This window comes from Camelina sativa, chromosome 17 (genome assembly GCF_030686135.1).
Source record: "Camelina sativa cultivar CO46 ecotype springtype chromosome 17, ASM3068613v1".
NCBI lineage: Eukaryota > Viridiplantae > Streptophyta > Magnoliopsida > Brassicales > Brassicaceae > Camelina > Camelina sativa.
Window position 1 is genome coordinate 6499366 of NC_141896.1, and position 16248 is coordinate 6515613.

The 16248-nt window shown below is 37.9% G+C and overlaps 4 protein-coding genes across 5 annotated transcripts; 3 read left to right on the plus strand and 1 right to left on the minus strand.

The window, feature by feature from the left end:
- Window positions 1-4381: 4381 nt before the first annotated feature.
- LOC104755819 (CDP-diacylglycerol--serine O-phosphatidyltransferase 1) lies at window positions 4382-7782 on the plus strand. 2 transcript variants are annotated; one of them, XM_019238712.2, is made up of 13 exons: window positions 4382-4786; window positions 5111-5298; window positions 5401-5466; window positions 5569-5628; window positions 5744-5834; window positions 5955-6009; window positions 6089-6168; window positions 6256-6372; window positions 6476-6560; window positions 6650-6741; window positions 6828-7081; window positions 7170-7258; window positions 7366-7782. In XM_019238712.2, exons 2-13 carry the CDS (start codon window positions 5141-5143, stop codon window positions 7491-7493), a joined length of 1275 nt encoding a protein of 424 aa, XP_019094257.1. In that variant the 5' UTR covers window positions 4382-4786; window positions 5111-5140; the 3' UTR covers window positions 7494-7782. The 2 variants fall into 2 exon arrangements, with proteins under 2 accessions (XP_019094257.1, XP_010476590.1); XM_010478288.3 differs by having other exon boundaries at window positions 4468-4786; window positions 5108-5298.
- Window positions 7783-8318: 536 nt separating this feature from the next.
- On the plus strand, window positions 8319-9647 carry LOC109130221 (cytochrome b-c1 complex subunit 6-1, mitochondrial). Its single transcript, XM_019239568.2, has 5 exons — window positions 8319-8478; window positions 8644-8675; window positions 8981-9065; window positions 9176-9265; window positions 9368-9647. Coding segments are annotated over exons 2-5 (210 nt in total). The 5' UTR covers window positions 8319-8478; window positions 8644-8673; the 3' UTR covers window positions 9401-9647.
- Window positions 9585-11924, plus strand: LOC104755820 (loganic acid O-methyltransferase-like). The gene is made up of 4 exons (XM_010478289.2): window positions 9585-10038; window positions 10135-10667; window positions 10747-11403; window positions 11481-11924. The coding sequence occupies exons 2-4, from the start codon at window positions 10617-10619 to the stop codon at window positions 11826-11828; spliced, it is 1056 nt and encodes a 351-aa protein (XP_010476591.2). The 5' UTR covers window positions 9585-10038; window positions 10135-10616; the 3' UTR covers window positions 11829-11924.
- LOC104774193 (vacuolar-sorting protein BRO1-like) lies at window positions 11861-16195 on the minus strand. The gene is made up of 8 exons (XM_087497191.1): window positions 15190-16195; window positions 13898-14848; window positions 13618-13707; window positions 13442-13510; window positions 13201-13341; window positions 12958-13006; window positions 12722-12825; window positions 11861-12552 (listed from the first exon to the last, which is right to left on the minus strand). Exons 1-8 carry the CDS (start codon window positions 15853-15855, stop codon window positions 12082-12084), a joined length of 2541 nt encoding a protein of 846 aa, XP_087353317.1. The 5' UTR covers window positions 15856-16195; the 3' UTR covers window positions 11861-12081.
- Window positions 16196-16248: the final 53 nt, after the last annotated feature.

Below are 16248 nucleotides of genomic sequence, written 5' to 3' on the forward strand. Positions count from 1 at the left end.
TTAAGTTTTGGGATTTTATATATTTAAAAAGAGAAAGTGGGAGAAAAGAAGTCTCTATTTCGCCGTCCAAAAGATCTGAGAATCCACCGACTGATAAAAAGAAAGGCACAAGTTGGGATTAAGTAAGTTGATTAAACACCTTAATTAAGCAACGACCAAAAAACCCCAAACCATTATTTATTTTTATAATATGGGTTACGAAATGCCATAGAGTTTAAATATTTTAAAAGACACCAAAAAAAATGGCAGGCGTAAAAGTGATTGACGAAAAGGATGTATTGTCCTCTATATCATAATTAGCAAGAATTTGATTAATTGTGATTACCAACTCCAATTAGATGAGCATTGTGTGGTGACAAAACAAAGTAAAGCAAAGACCAAAGAGTAGTATCTCTCGTTTATTCATTCATATATGGAAGAGGCAGGTAATGTAGATACCATTCATTTCAAGCATGATGTGGCCAAAGGGTTACCACACAACACAAGTCCCTTAAAATAACGGTGCAGAAGAAAGGCAAGTCGCAGTCACAGTTAAAGCAATCAGCAGTCCAATCTCCGTTGGATTCTGCTCGAGCCTAATATATAAGGTATGGGCTTTACCATTATTTTCTGCAGTACTCCAGGCCCAATCCAGTATCAGTTATCACATTACAACAAAGTCTATTATGTAAAGAGGTTTAGGGGGTGGTATTGGTTTGAGATTTATGAAGATTTTTTAAGAGTTCAATAAAATCATTAAAAGTGAATAAGTGAATGATTGTTGAAGATTGATAGAGAGTTTTGTGGATTAGTTTTCTAAAATCTTGTAAAGTCTCCAAACAATCCCTGTATTTTTGTGATACTTTCCATGACTTTATTTTCTAAAGAAAGTTTTTAAAATCATGAACCAATAACATAATAATTGAACTCATTAACAATCCTAGATTCTTTTGTTTTAACTGAATAACACAAAACTTTTAATGACTTTATAAAAGTCTGAATCCAATAACCCAAATTTTTTAAGATTTTAAATGACTTTTTACAAATCACAAACTAATAACACTAAACTTTAACAGAGTTTAACAAAGTCTTGTTCTAATAACAACAGATTCTACATAACATCTAAAATCTTTAAAACTTTATTCAAATCTCAAACCAATACCCCCCACTTAATTTTCTCGGTTAAGGCAGAGTGATAACTGATAAATACAGGAGGACCAAGAGTGATCGACCAGAAATTGTATGAAAGTATCATTAATTACTTTGTTTGATATGGAACAACAAAGTATATATATATATATATTAATATATATATTTTTGGTATTCATAATATTTTTGTAAGTTTTTATTTTATTTTATAACTCTGCATGCTAGAATAGCAATTTTTAAAAATGTTCATGATTGTTTGCTATTTCTAACAATCGCAAAGGTGATAGATACACATGCAAGACTTAGTTGGTGATGTTACTTAATTTGTTTAATTTTAGACACATATGCAACTTCTTACGGACGTCCATCCTTGTGCGTGGAAGTTCACCGATCGTCGCTTTCACCAATATGCAAAATTTATACATATATTATAGAAGGTATATTATATATGTATTGATGATATACGTCTTCGAATTCTACATATTTTGTGTTTATTTCATTTTTATTTTCAGTAGAACATACGTAAATTGTCTTGTTCTACCAACTAAAATCATTATTTTTATTTTAATGTGTTCCTTAGTTTCCAAATCAAGGTTTTTCAAAGCGGTACTTAAAACCAAAATTGATTGAAAATGAGAAGGTATCACATGACAGTTGGACGATCTGCGCGGATCTAACAAGAAGCAAAGTGGTGGTTAATGTATCATTTTGAAGTTTCCAAGGACATATCTTCTGACCTGAAAGAGCCAGCATGTTAGAAGATATGATGTTCTTGGTTGGCATTACAAGATAATGTGAGCATCGTTATATCTTGTAATTCCCTTGGATTTGATTTCAAAATTATGATATTTTTGAGCTTTGACTCAGAAATTAAACATGTGTCCAATCTGAAGTTATCTTAAAGAAAAAATAAAATAAAAATGTGTCCAATCCAAAGTCTAGGGACTGGTTGTATTACACATCAATTAGGAGCATGTGGTGGATCAGTCGTAGAAACCATAATTAAAGTCGTCCGGACGGATCAGAAACAACAATGGACCACATTTTCTTACTTGTCTCCATATGCTAACACTTATACTCGAGACTGACTATTTTGAGGTTGTCCTCCTCATATTATTTCTAGATGTAGACCACACTTCTTTCTCTCTCTGACTCGCTCCCTCGCTTACCATTTACCATATACAACAACACTTAAACTATACTTATTGCATGCGAATGCACAGATGAATTCTCCTAAGTTTGCTTGTGGTGAAAAAGTTAGTTGATAGGCTTAATGGTTACAGTTTCGTCATAATTACATGTTGAAAGTTCTCACAGGTGTATATGTACTTTATTACGAAAGCATTATCACAGTATTATTGGTATCAGTGTTCAAGAAAGCGGTTTAGGCGGTCGCTTAGGCGCCGTCTAGGCGCTAGGCGCTCAGCAGACGCCTAGATGACCGCTTAGACCGCCTAAAATCACATAATATTATTTTATTGTATATTTTTATTTTTAATTACATATATTTAAAATTTAAGTTTATATTCATATAAATGTTAATATGTTATTAATCTAAATTAAATAAATATATTTTTACTAATTTTAGTTTATGATTTATTATTATTTATTTCTTCTAACATATATTTTTACATAATTTTACATATAATATTATATTTATAATGTTCGTATTGTAAATGCCTAAACCGCCTTAAAACGCCTAAAATTCCGACTAAGCGTTCTAGGCGCTAAGCGCTGGGTCACCGCCCACATACCGCCTAGCGCTTTTTTGAACACTGATTGGTATCGATCGCTATGATATAAGGTGGTGATAATATACTAGTACAAGTTAGAGCTGTAATGCTTTTTATTCTGCCAATCATTACCAACCTCTATGATTTCGAATATCATCAAAATCGAAATTTCTTAATCACTCTCTATCTCATTATTTACTTTGACCCTAATCATTATAATCTCTCCTCTGTTTCTAACACACACTTTTCTTCTATTTATTTACATGTGATTCACTCACTTTTAACCCAAGAAAACTACAGTATAACTTTTTTTTTTGGTTAGTGTCAAATCCCATTCTTTATCATTTAGTTATTATGACTATAATGAAAAAGTTTTTGAAAAAAAAAAGAGAGGAGGAAGGTAAGTGTGTGACAAGTGCCAAGTGGTGTCCCTATCTGCATGGTCTTCTTATAGGAAATGAGCTGTTTATCTTTGTTTCTATTCAAAAAAATTCCAACTTTTATCATATTTTTTCATTGGTGTTTTAATTGTATCACGCAGTTAACCAAGGAGCAGCTAGATGATGACCGTATGCTATTCTGTAGTTATGGTCCATTCTCTAGTACGTTACATACATGCTAGAGTTATTGTGATGATTTCAAGCACAGAGAGGTGTCTATATCATCACTTCACTTCTCTCTTTAATTTCATACTAGACTTTTTTTGCCTCCCTTTTTTATTTTGGTCATTCAATAAAGGGAAAATAAATGATTTTATACTAATTAGGGTTGTTATTCTCTGCTTTTCATTTGTACTTTTGGGAATATATGTCAAATCAATTACTTAAATAAGAATATTAATAAATTTCGCAATTGATGTGCTTTTATTTGGTTTTGCAATTACAAATCATATACTAGTAGTTATTATTGTATAACATTCCAACACCATAAATGTTAACCTTTTCAGCTTATATTTCACCGTTTTTTTTTTTTTAGATAAAAATTTAAAGACGCATCTGGTGAAACATGAATTAAATGTCTATAGGATTTCGATATTCAATGAAATTGATAAAGTAGGTAAAAACATTAGATATTACACATTTTATGATTAGCGTAACATTCAATACATCTTTTGATATGAACTGTGACCAAAACCACGCTGAAAACAATATGGTTAGCGTAAAACAAATATACACTATCAGGTAAACTAGACGGTGCAGAACAAACATAACAAAACCGAATGGTGACGACGATAATAATGTGGCCCAAATACAATGATTTTATTATAATTTTGACTAAATGTTTCCTAACGCCATAAACGACCAAAATCATTTCTTTGCTACGAATCAATTACTACTTTTTTTTTTTTTTTCTATTGGTCAATAAAATGAACCCATACTTATGGTTTAAATAGAAATTCATAAAACTTCAAATTCGTAATGATGCATCATCATCATGTACCGAACCACATCTACATAAATAAAATAAAATTAGTGGAATTTTTGACAAATATGGATAGTGCGATCAAACCCACATTTGCATTTTTTTTTCATTTTACAGTATGTTGTTGTTGTGTGATGATGTCACCATACAACATATATTGCATAGGAATAATACTCATAAAAGAAGGAAAAGGGTAAAAAAGTAAAAAAAAAAAAAAAAGGGGAAATCGTGGGGGAAAGGAAGCAGAGTCGTTTTCAGATCGTGAACAGAAGCAGAGAAGCATAAGCACAGCATCAGAAGAAGCCGTATCTATCTCTCTCTCTCTCTCTCTTTCTACTTTGACCGTTCCTCTCTTCTTTTTATTCTTCCTCATCATCCTCATCATCCTCATCATCATCATCATCTCTACGAAGCTTTCTTCTACTTCGATTCCTACTTCTTCTTCTCTCCCATTCCCAATCCAATCTCCACCGCTCTCTATCTCTCTAGGGTTCTTCCTTCAGGTATTCCAAATCAATCTCAATCTCTATTTTTTGGTTTTGTTTTCCTAAACCCATTTTTCATTTTTATTTTTAAAAATTGTTTTTTTTAAGTTAAAAATCTTCTGATTTTGCTTCTCTGCTTTTACCTCTCTGCAAAAAACAGAGAGCCCTTTCTCTGTCTCTGGTTGTACCTTTGTACCTTTTTCTCTCCGTATACTCTCCATTGTCTGCCCTTTTCTCTTCTCTCTTTTCTTTCACCTTTTCATTTTTGTTCTTTTCATAATTTCTCTGCCTCTTAATCTCATCTCCGACTAAAAAAAGTTTCTCTCTTTTTTGTTTTAGCAGCAATAATATTTCAGAAGCTAGTTTTTGGCCATGGAACCAAATGGGTACAGGAAAGATAGAAGAAAGGAACAACATTTGGGGAGAATGAATGGTGGTGATGTTGTTGAGTCTGATCTTGATCCATGGACTGCATGGGCTTACAAGCCTCGCACCATCTCTCTTCTCCTTATTGGCGCTTGTTTTCTCATGTCAGTCATCTTTTTATCTTCCCCCTCTTTTACTACTTCCTCTGCCTGCCCCATTTTCTTGTTATTCCTTAATTTGGGTTTTCAATTTTGACTTATTATTAGTTGGGCTAGTGGAGCTCTTGATCCTGAGAGCACTACTTCTGATGATCTTGTTACATCTGTTAAAAGGTTCTCTCTTTCCTTCTCCCCACATCTTGCTTTTTTCTTCTTTTCCCGTTTGCATCCATCAATTCACACTAGTCTACTATGTTTTTTGTTTCTTTTTGCTAGGGGAGTGTGGGCTATGATCGCAGTCTTTCTTGCTTACTCTCTGCTCCAAGCCCCTTCAACGTTTGTTTACACCTTTTCACATGTTTAATTAATTTAGCTTTCTCTTTTTTATAATGTAGAGTGTGGTTGGTGATACTTGTGCCGTGTCTTTAATCAAGTTATTTGCTTTATGCAGGGTTCTAATCAGGCCCCATCCTGCAATCTGGCGCTTAGTCCATGGGATGGCCGTCATTTACTTAGTTGCACTTACTTTTTTACTCTTCCAGGTCCACTTTTTTCCTCCCTACGATCCTTTTCATACAGTAGGACAGTACCCTTGCTTTGCCTATATGCCTGTGGTTTATAGCTCTTATGAATTCTTATAGTTTAAAAATTCTTGCTTCCAGAGACGTGATGATGCCCGTCAGTTTATGAAGTTTCTCCACCCTGACCTTGGAATAGGTTAGAGTTTCAGAGAGGAATGCTATTTATTCCCCTGCAATGATTCACCATTCTTATATTGAGTTTGCTTATGCTGCAGAACTTCCTGAGAAATCATACGGTGCTGATTGCCGGATTTATGTGCCTGATCACCCAACAAACAGGTTTAAGAATCTTTATGTAGGGTATCTTCTCAACAACTCCCCTTTTATCTTAAACAACCCTTCATATCATCTAAAGGCTTATGCTTTGGTTATATGTTCTCAGGACACAATATTTGATGAGTTTTTCTTGGCTCACATCTTTGGATGGTGGGGAAAAGCAATTCTGATCCGGAATCAGCCACTTCTGTGGGTGCTTTCAATTGGTTTTGAGTTATTGGAGGTTGGTCATTGTCTTTGTTTTCTTATGTTTCAGGTTTCAGTTTGATAAAGACAAAGATATATCTTCCCCTGTATCACTAAAAATGTATATTTATGTTCTCCAGCTTACTTTTCGGCATATGTTACCAAATTTCAACGAGTGCTGGTGGGACAGTATTGTTCTTGATATCTTGATATGCAATTGGTTTGGTATGATTCTTGAACCACCTAGCCATTCTATATGTTGTGCTTTTTTAAGATGTCGTTGATTAACGTTTATATTGTTTTAATGTTGGTAGGGATCTGGGCAGGAATGTATACAGTACGATACTTTGATGGAAAAACATATGAGTGGGTTGGCATTAGCCGCCAACCTAACATTATTGGAAAAGTAGGGTTTGTTCAACCTTGAGAGTGCATACACATACATGGTCGTAGCCATTGAAATAGTGATGAGAATTGTGTATTTTTTTTTAGGTGAAAAGGACACTGGGGCAGTTCACACCAGCTCATTGGGACAAAGACGAGTGGCATCCGTTGCAGGGACCTTGGCGTTTTATTCAAGTACTCACTCTTTGCATAGTCTTCTTGACAGTGGAGCTGAATACATTCTTTCTCAAGTTTAGCCTGTGGATCCCTCCTAGAAACCCAGTGATTCTCTATAGGCTGATCTTGTGGTGGCTCATAGCGATACCAACAACACGGGAATACAATTCATATCTTCAAGACCGGTAAGGCTATATAGCAACTGTGATGTTGGTTGGTGTTAGCTGAGAAAGAGTATTGTATAACTGGCATACTCTTTTGGGTTGTTGGCAGGAAACCTGTAAAAAAGGTGGGAGCATTCTGTTGGCTGTCGCTGGGGATATGCATAGTAGAACTTCTCATCTGCATCAAGTTTGGAAGTGGTAGGTGGTTCCTTAGACATACTCTGCTTTATTTGTTTATGGTTACAGTTACATAGTGTGGAGAGTGTAAACAAACTTGGTTGTTTGTATGATGGTGACACAAACAGGATTGTACCCAACAGAAATGCCATTGTGGGTAGTGACACTATGGGGAAGTGTGGGACTTGGACTTGTGGCCTTCTTGCTGTGTTGGACATGGAAGATCCAGAAGATCCTCGCGCAAAAGAGACGCTAAGCTCTTGTCACAGTATTGCTGCGGAAGGAAGACGAGAGAGAGAAAGAGAGGTGAGACAGTGAAATGCCATTTGTGGGTTTCTGTAAATAGGGGAGGGAGAAGAACAATGTAAATGCAATTTTCTCTTAGGGGGTAGTGTGTGATAATTCAACATTTACAAACCTTCCATCAATTCTTTCATGCATCAAAGTTGCTTTCAATTTGTTCTACGGCCCTCTCAATCTGACGAGACCATGTTGGTTTGAAAGTTAACCAAATTAGTGATTATTGTTCTTTCATTTTGTTATCATCCACGCCTTCAATCTTCAATAGTTTGAGATTATATTTTTGTTGCTGCAAATGTTTACATGGCGTTAAGCAACATTATTGCGCGGCCTTTACTTACTGACATTAATACTATTACCAATAATGTTGTTTATACCTCCCTATTGCATTATTTTGTAATATTATCAATTTATCATCATCATTCAATCAAAAATATTATAGTAATATTTTGAAGAAAATGAAAAAGAGAGAATCAAATGCTGTATCATATTTAAGATAGTGTGACATGCCGTGCCGCCCAACATCTCACATGTGTTTTAATATTTCTTAGGTTCGCAAAATTCGTAATTTGGCAACTTAGACGACAATTTTGACTGCAAGCATCTATCATCATAATCATCTATATATATATATATATATATATATATATATATATATATTTTTAAATATTCCAACTTTGCTTAAAAAGCCAAAAAAAGATGTTGTCAGAAAGCGTAGGAATAATATTCTGACAAGTATATGTTCCTTGAAGCAATGGGCTTTGATGGGCTTTTAATATTTACAAGAAATAAGGCCCAAAATGCATATTGTTTGTTGCCCGTCGAAAACGCAGTGAAAATGGATCTCTAGAGAAATCTGAAGACTTGACTCAAAACAAAACAAACATCTCTCTGTAGGGTTCATCTGAGTCTCGATCTCCTCCATCTCTCAGTCTCATCAGGTATCGCCCAATCAAATCCTATTCGAATTCATTGGATCTTCGATTTCTTTCATATTTAATAGATCTGCTTTCAATTTGATTATATCATCCCACGAGGACCAAACTCATCTGTTGTTGTTGTTGTTGTTGCTGTCTGATATTCATTTTCATTTCTGTCTCTTGCAGTTTTTGACAGCCTCCGGTTGACTTTTCGCCATGTAAGCTTACTCCTTAAACTCCCCAAGCTTTATTTTTCTTACAAATCTCAACATCATATTGTGTAGATGGATCTTACGTTTCCATAGGTCTCTGAGAATTTCTAGATTGGACTCATTAGATGCTTTTAGATTGTTCTCTATTGTTTGTAGTGATCGATCCATGAGAATCTTCAGTTACTAATTTTTTCATCTGCATATAATACTAATTGTTACATGATAGTATTGGTTTTTGCCACATTTCTATAGATAAATCGATTCTATTCCATGTTTCGTATTCTGATGTAGTATGGGTTTGAATATTTCAGGGCAGATGAAGAAGTTGTCGATCCAAAGAAGTACCTTGAAGAATCTTGCAAACCAAAATGTGTGAAGCCACTACTCGAATATCAGGTAAACTGGCGTGACATGATTATGAATTGTGTTATAAGTTCGACACAGTGACGTTGTTTTTGAAGATCATTTGCTGAATGATACAAGTCTTGTTTGTTTGTAATTCTCAGGCTTGTGTCAAGAGAATCCAAGGTGATGACTCTGGCCATATGCATTGCACTGGCCAGTATTTCGACTACTACCATTGCATTGACAAATGTGTAAGTTACTTTAATTATGCCTTTTTTTTTTGCTGTTCATCATCATATCTTGTTTTACGATTTTGAATACTGAAATGAAAACTGGGTTTTGGGATCTTACAGGTTGCACCAAAGCTGTTTGCGAAATTAAAATGATAAAAGTGGTGAAGCTGGAGACTCTATTGTCTTGATTTTCCTACATGTGGTTGAAAAATTGATGTATAAAATGCAGTGGATGTTGAACTTTTTTACTGCAAACCAGATTGCCAAAATGGCTCTGCTTCTCGGTTTTGTTTCCATCGCAAGTTTGCGCTTATTATATTTTTTTTTGTTGCTACAGACGTTGTTACTTCGCTACTTGAGTCACTTGCATGCCTAATAACAAGATATGTGCCTTTCTTTCTTTGGTCTTATTGTCTTAGTCAATGCACTGACCAAATCACTAGGCTTGGAGAGTTTTCAATAAAAAAAGAGAGATTTTCAGGCCTCTGGTACAATGAGACCATTAGGATTAGTTATAGAGCACCATCAGGTATCCACTTTGAAACTTAGTGAGCTATAAAAGCTATGACCTGTGAAGATAGCAAGGTGGAAGAAGAGAGACTAATAGTCGTTAGTGAAGTCACCTGTGTGATTCATAATCAAGATATGTGTCTTATGCAGCGACCTTTGTTAAGGACAGTTTGGTGGAGTGTTGGACTTTTGGCATGCGACGTCTGCATTTATACTGAATTTTTAATCTTCTCATGGCACGACACTCTCTACAGACATCATCTCCCATTTCACCCTTTTATGTAAAGTTTCCATTGCAAGTTTGCTCTTGTTATGTTACTGTGCTAGTAACAAGAATGCGTCTTTTGTCTTACACAATGCATTGAACAAATCATTAGGTCTGGAGCTTCAATAAAGATAGATTTCCAAGCCTCCTGGTATTAGGCGGACTAGTACGATGGCCATTAGGAGCATCTTGGGCCTCTAAAGATACTATCTAAGTATCTAATGATGGCAGCAGCATCAAGTCAAGAACAGTACGTTGAGTGTGCGATCACATGCGACCGGATTCATCTGGTAAAATCACATGGAATTACTCGGAATCACATGGTTAAATCACATGTGACTTTCGGAATCAAGTGAAGGACAGTACGGTGGAGTGTGAGATAGATGTATGTAGCCGCCACTTGAGAAGGACAGTTTTGGAAAAGTGTGAGATGTATGGGCCATACAGTATGGCCCGCGGCGGCTGAATTATAGTACTAATTCTTATCTTTCACACTCAACAGTCTACAGCAATAATGTTGTTGACTCTCCCAATTTCATCATCTATTTAAGGGTTTGAAAATGTAATACCTTCATACCATACCATTACATAGCCATGAATGGTGGAGATGGTGCTTCTAGTTATGCTCGCAACTCTTCCTATCAGGTCTTTATATACATCACTCTTCCTTTCTCTTTTTTTTTCTTTTTCTATGCTAACATTTTACTTGTGTGTGCGCATGTAGAGGGGAGCCATTGAAGCTGCTGAAGCACTCCTCAGAAAGGAGATCAACACACGGCTCGACATCACAGACCATTCCTACTCGTCTTTTACAATAGCTGACTTTGGATGCTCCTCCGGCCCTAACACCATTCTTGCTGTAGATATCATCATCCAAACCCTCCGCGACAAGTTCAGCTCTTCTCTGCCTAATACTACTACTCCTCAGTTTCAAGTCTACTTTAACGACGTCTCCCACACTGATTTTAATGCACTCTTTGCTTTGCTCCCTCCTCAACGCCCCTACTTCGCTGCAGGCGTCCCCGGTTCTTTTTATGGAAACCTGTTTCCCAAGGCACATCTCAACTTGGCCTATTCCTCTTGCGCCCTCTGTTGGCTCTCCGACTTGCCACCGGAGCTAACTGACACAAGCTCTCCTGCTTACAACAGAGGCAAGATTCACTACACGGGAGCTTCAGCAGAGGTTTCCCAAGCCTACTCCTGTCAGTACAGGAAGGATATCAAATTATTTTTGCATGCCAGGGCACAGGAGCTCGCAGAAAACGGGTTGATGGCACTGATTGTGCCCGGTGTACCAGATGGTTTTCTCGATTGTCAGGAGGCTTCAACGGGATCCGAGTTCGATTTGTTGGGTTCATGCCTTATGGACATGGCCAGAGAGGTACTTGGTGGTTTTCCTTAAGAAATATGAACGCATGATGACAGGTTAAAAATAACCTAAAATGCTTGTCTGTGCAGGGAAGAATAAAGGAGGAGGAGGTGGACAGTTTCAACCTTCCCATATATTACTCAACCCCAAAGGAACTGGAAGACATCATCAGAAGCAACGGAGAGTTGAAAATTGATAAAATAGAGACGCTGGGGAGCATGGGGGCGCAAGACACTATGCCTGACCTTGAGTCGAGGGTTCTGTACCTGAGAGCGGCACTGGAAGGTGTCGTTCGCACCCACTTTGGCCATCAAATCCTCGACGATCTGTTTGATCGCTACGCCCTCAAACTTGCTCATTCCTCTTTCATCCTCCAGCCTCAAACCCACAGATCTATTATGATCTTTGTCCTTCTCAGTCGCTGTTATGACATCTGATATATGTTCTCTATTATGCAATCCATAAGGAATGGTTTACCAATTACCATCATTATCTATATATATGAATAATGTGCTCTACACAACTTTCCTCCATCGTATCATCTCTACTTTGAATAAAGAATTTGAGTCACTATTAAACAAGAATTCAATTTCATTCAAGAAACATATCAAAGGGATAGATACCCATCAAGTACTCACAGGAAACACAACAATAGGAATATAAAACCACACTTTATTGCTCCCAAGTAACTCATTGCCTGTAGTATCCACCACCTTGGTGAGGAGGTGGGTAGGGGTTCTGGCCGGGATAAGGAGGTCGAGGCTGCTGTCCCTGGTGATCATAGTACGAGCCTTGTTGCCATGATGGAGGTTGTTGCTGGGTCTGAGGAGGGTACGGCTGTGGTGGCGCTTGGCCATGAGGAGTATGGTAAGGCGGAGGTGGACCGTAGGGTGGGATGGTGTAGCCAGGCCTTGACATTTGCTCAGGTGGACTATAGTATGGTGCATGTGGGTGAGGATGAGATGGATTCTGAGTTTCTGGTGGAGGAGGCGGACTTGAAGCCGTTGGTTGGTGCACAGATGGGTACGGGCCGGAGCTTCTACGATCCTGAAAACTCAGACCAGACATCTGCCGTTGCACATCATCAATCATTTCTCGGCACTGGATACTCCTTGTCATCACAAAATCACTGCACTGCTGCTTCACATTCGTGATTGCATCCTTTAGACACCAACAAAGAAAATGTCTCAGATTGCAGGGAAGTTATTTTGCATCCTCAATGAAGTGTAAAATCAGAATAGACGAGAGCCATCCAGAGAAGTGGCATAATGTAGACAAGCATAGACAGTAAAGAGCTGGCTATTATTATATATAGAGAAAAGAAACTCACTTGGAGAGTGACATAGAACTTCAGGCCCTCATTGATGTTCTCCTTGATCTCTCGATACTTCATTATAGCAGCTTGAATCTGCTTGTAGCACTTATCCTTGGATGCTGAACAACGAAGAAACACAGTTTTAATGCCAAATGTGTCAGTTTATCATGAATTATGCTTCAATTCACATATAGAATGCCAAACATAAAGTAGTTTGATCCATCATGCCAAAACGGAAGCTGCTTGCTCACCTTTATAATCTTCAAGATTGAAAAGAGTTGAGAACTCCTCATTTTGAGCCTATAACCAAGGAAAGAAACCAATTAGAATGTAGTCGGTTTCTGAGACGCGATCATTTCAGCCCCATAAGAAGCTAGCGAACTCAATTTTCTTGGATATTGATTACAATCACCATATGCCTTCTGGTTATCAGAAAAAGATAAAACCATGATGAAATATAAAATACCACTATAAGGATGGAAAAAGAGGTAGACCTGAATTTGCATCAATAATTGTTCTTGAACTTCAATGTTTTGGGAAATATCTTCACAAATGTGATCATACTTTGATATCTCTTTCCTGAACATATCTTCATAGGAGCCAGTAATTGTCATCAGCTTTGGCAGTATGTCATCCTAAAACCAAATATCAAGTAAAAGCCTAATGAGTCTTTGTCTCCAATATCATATAATAATCATGAACAACAATGATGACTAATCAATAGAAAGAATTTACTTTTCTTTTCATATCTTTGAGCATGTCTTCAAGACCTGCCCGCTGAGCACCAAGATTTTCCAGTTGCCTCTGTGCAAGAAGGGAAGCAAAAATGTGAGAATAATAATTCGTATAAGCACTTTCCAAATCCCTCCTAAAAGTATATACTCGCAGCTTCCAAAAGAGAGAGAGAATACCAGACTCTGCTTCAGAGTTCCCACAATAGCATCCTCTGTTGCGTCCAGAGACATTATTGGCCTGGCTAGAGTTGGGATAGCAGACTCTATCTGATGATGAAAACCAAAAACCACAACGTCTACGAATTAGTACACAGATTTCGGTTTGTTATAGCTTGTACCCAAAGATTTCAGGTACTAGGATAACCTAAATAAAGACCCCTAAGAGAAAACTTCAGACAGTAGTTTGTACCTAAGAGGAGAAATATACTAGCGTATACAAAAAATAGGAGGTACTTACCGGCCGTCGATCAAGAATAGACATGAGGGCGGAATTCTCTCTCACGGATCGCTCAATCTTCACATCACTTTCTCCAGCTTGTTTCAAATTGGCTGCAAACCGATTAAGCCTATCTTGCAAGTTCTTAGTCAGTGTGCTAGATTGAGGCCTAGTCCACCGAGTCCCAAATTGACTTCTGAACTGAGAGTCTTCGGTTGCTTCTTTCTGCAAAAGCTCTTCGGTGTGCACCAACAGTTCCTGATTAACCCTCTTTAAATCCCTAAGCTGCTGCAGTTCAGCTTCCAAGCCAGCTGGACCACCACTGATCTGAACAGCTTCTACATCTTCTTTAAGATCAACAGGAAGAGTAGAATTACCATCCACAGCAAGAATAGAATCTGGAAGATCCATCTCTTTGAGCCTAACTCGAGTTAGTTCGCTAGCTTGCTGTAATCTCTCCGCCTGAGTTCTAATAACATCATCAACCATCTCAGTGTATCTAGAGAGAGCCTTTGCACTGCTGTCTGGAACAAGGATTGCAAACATCTTTTCCTTGCTTGCATCCAATATCTCAGTCATGTTCATTGGCTTAACCATTGAGAACGCGGGAAGTGGAGACAAAGAAGAAGGGGAAGGAACTCTCATGAGGTACACTCTGTCGTTTTCCTTGACAGCCCTATCCAAATTGGCATTAATGCTCGACTCTAGTGAGTTCATCGCTTCTATAAGCTGAGCAGGGGCTCCCCTTGAAGACTTCTTTGCTTCTGCCAAACGGCTGGCTCCGCTCCTCAGCCGTGCAATTTCTTCTGCAATTTCCTCTTTCTCGTGCAACTCTTTTCCATACCTAAAACAAGCTTCACTATAGAAGAGCGATGCTTTCAGCTGCACATGAGAAATCCAGCCTTTCTCGAAATGTTCCTTCAATGGTGAAGTGGTTAGCGCAGCGAAAGCTTCCTCATAAAATATGCCAACCTGATCATAAGCAAACAAGAAGTGTAAATTCAATCGACTCTGTCACTTACTCACAGTTATGTAAAACTAAAACAGATGCTCCACCAAAACTAAGCACGTTTATAGCATATGTGCCGAGTCTGAAGAATCTACTAAATCAATTCCAAGATCTTGAGTCCATAAATGTGCGCAAATTCAATCAATCCTATCACTTCTTCACAACAGTGCAGTAAAACAGATGCTCCACCAAAATCTAAGTTTTTAGAAACCTACTTACAATCAATCCGGGACTAAAGAATCTAAGATCTTGAGTCCACAACTGTGCACAATCAAAAGAGATGCAAGCATGATATGACACTAACCTGCCTAGCAATTTTAGCACAAACACCAGGGGTGCTTCCTTTGGCAATGGAATTTTCAAACACACATTCTTGAGCCTGCGCAAGCATCAACCGTTCCAACATTGCCACGCAGTCCACCGACAAATCCACGGTGAGGCTCTGCCCTATCGCCGCCTTAGATGACAAATTATCCTTCAAGTACACAAACGCACCTGCAGCAGCGATGAACGCATGTGAAGCCTGACGACGCCCATCCACGGTGGTGCGGTCATGACCGAGTCCAATCTGGCTATACGCAGCACCAAGATTGAAAAGAACAGCGGCTTTCTCAAGATGAATGTTCTGCTGACTAGACTTTTGCTTTTGCTTGAAAGCATCGTACCATAAGAAAGTAACGGCGTTCACCTGGTGCTTCTCTGCGGAAATTGGAAATCGCGTTTCCACAAGACAAAGGGCTTTGTAATATGAGATGAGAAGGTCTCGTCGAGCTGCTGGAGACGGATCGGGAACGCGTTCTAAATCGGATCGGAGCTGCTTCACGGTTTCAAGATCGTCGTCTATAAGCTGAGCCTCGCGCTCAGAGTAGGTGAAAGTAACGTAGTTGCGGAAAGGACGGTAGAGATCAACGGAGTTCGTCTTCTTCTCATGAATGGCGAGCATCAGATTAGAGTGCGCCGAAGAAGCCATGGCGGTTGAGAAATCCCCTTTGATCGCTCTTCTCTGATTTTCTAATTTTTCTTCGATTCTTCGGTGGTTTTCTTTAATCCTTATTGACTAACGGAAGAGGATGATCGTGAAGGATCGAGACGACGGCACCAAGTCTGTTATCTTGTATTTAAACGGCGTGCAGTCTGATTTTGTAATTAAGTATAAGTCCAATGGCTTTTAAAGTTTCCTTACGCGTTAATTAAATGAGACACCGATGGTGGAACTTTTCCTAATTAGAATGCTTCTCTTTTAACCATGTCTAACCTAGAATATATTTGGGAATGTTTTTATCAATAGTTTTTGGGATACATCTTGTTATATGTAGAAAGTTTCTATTGAAAGTAGGAGATTATGCAAAAGAAAGCATGGTCT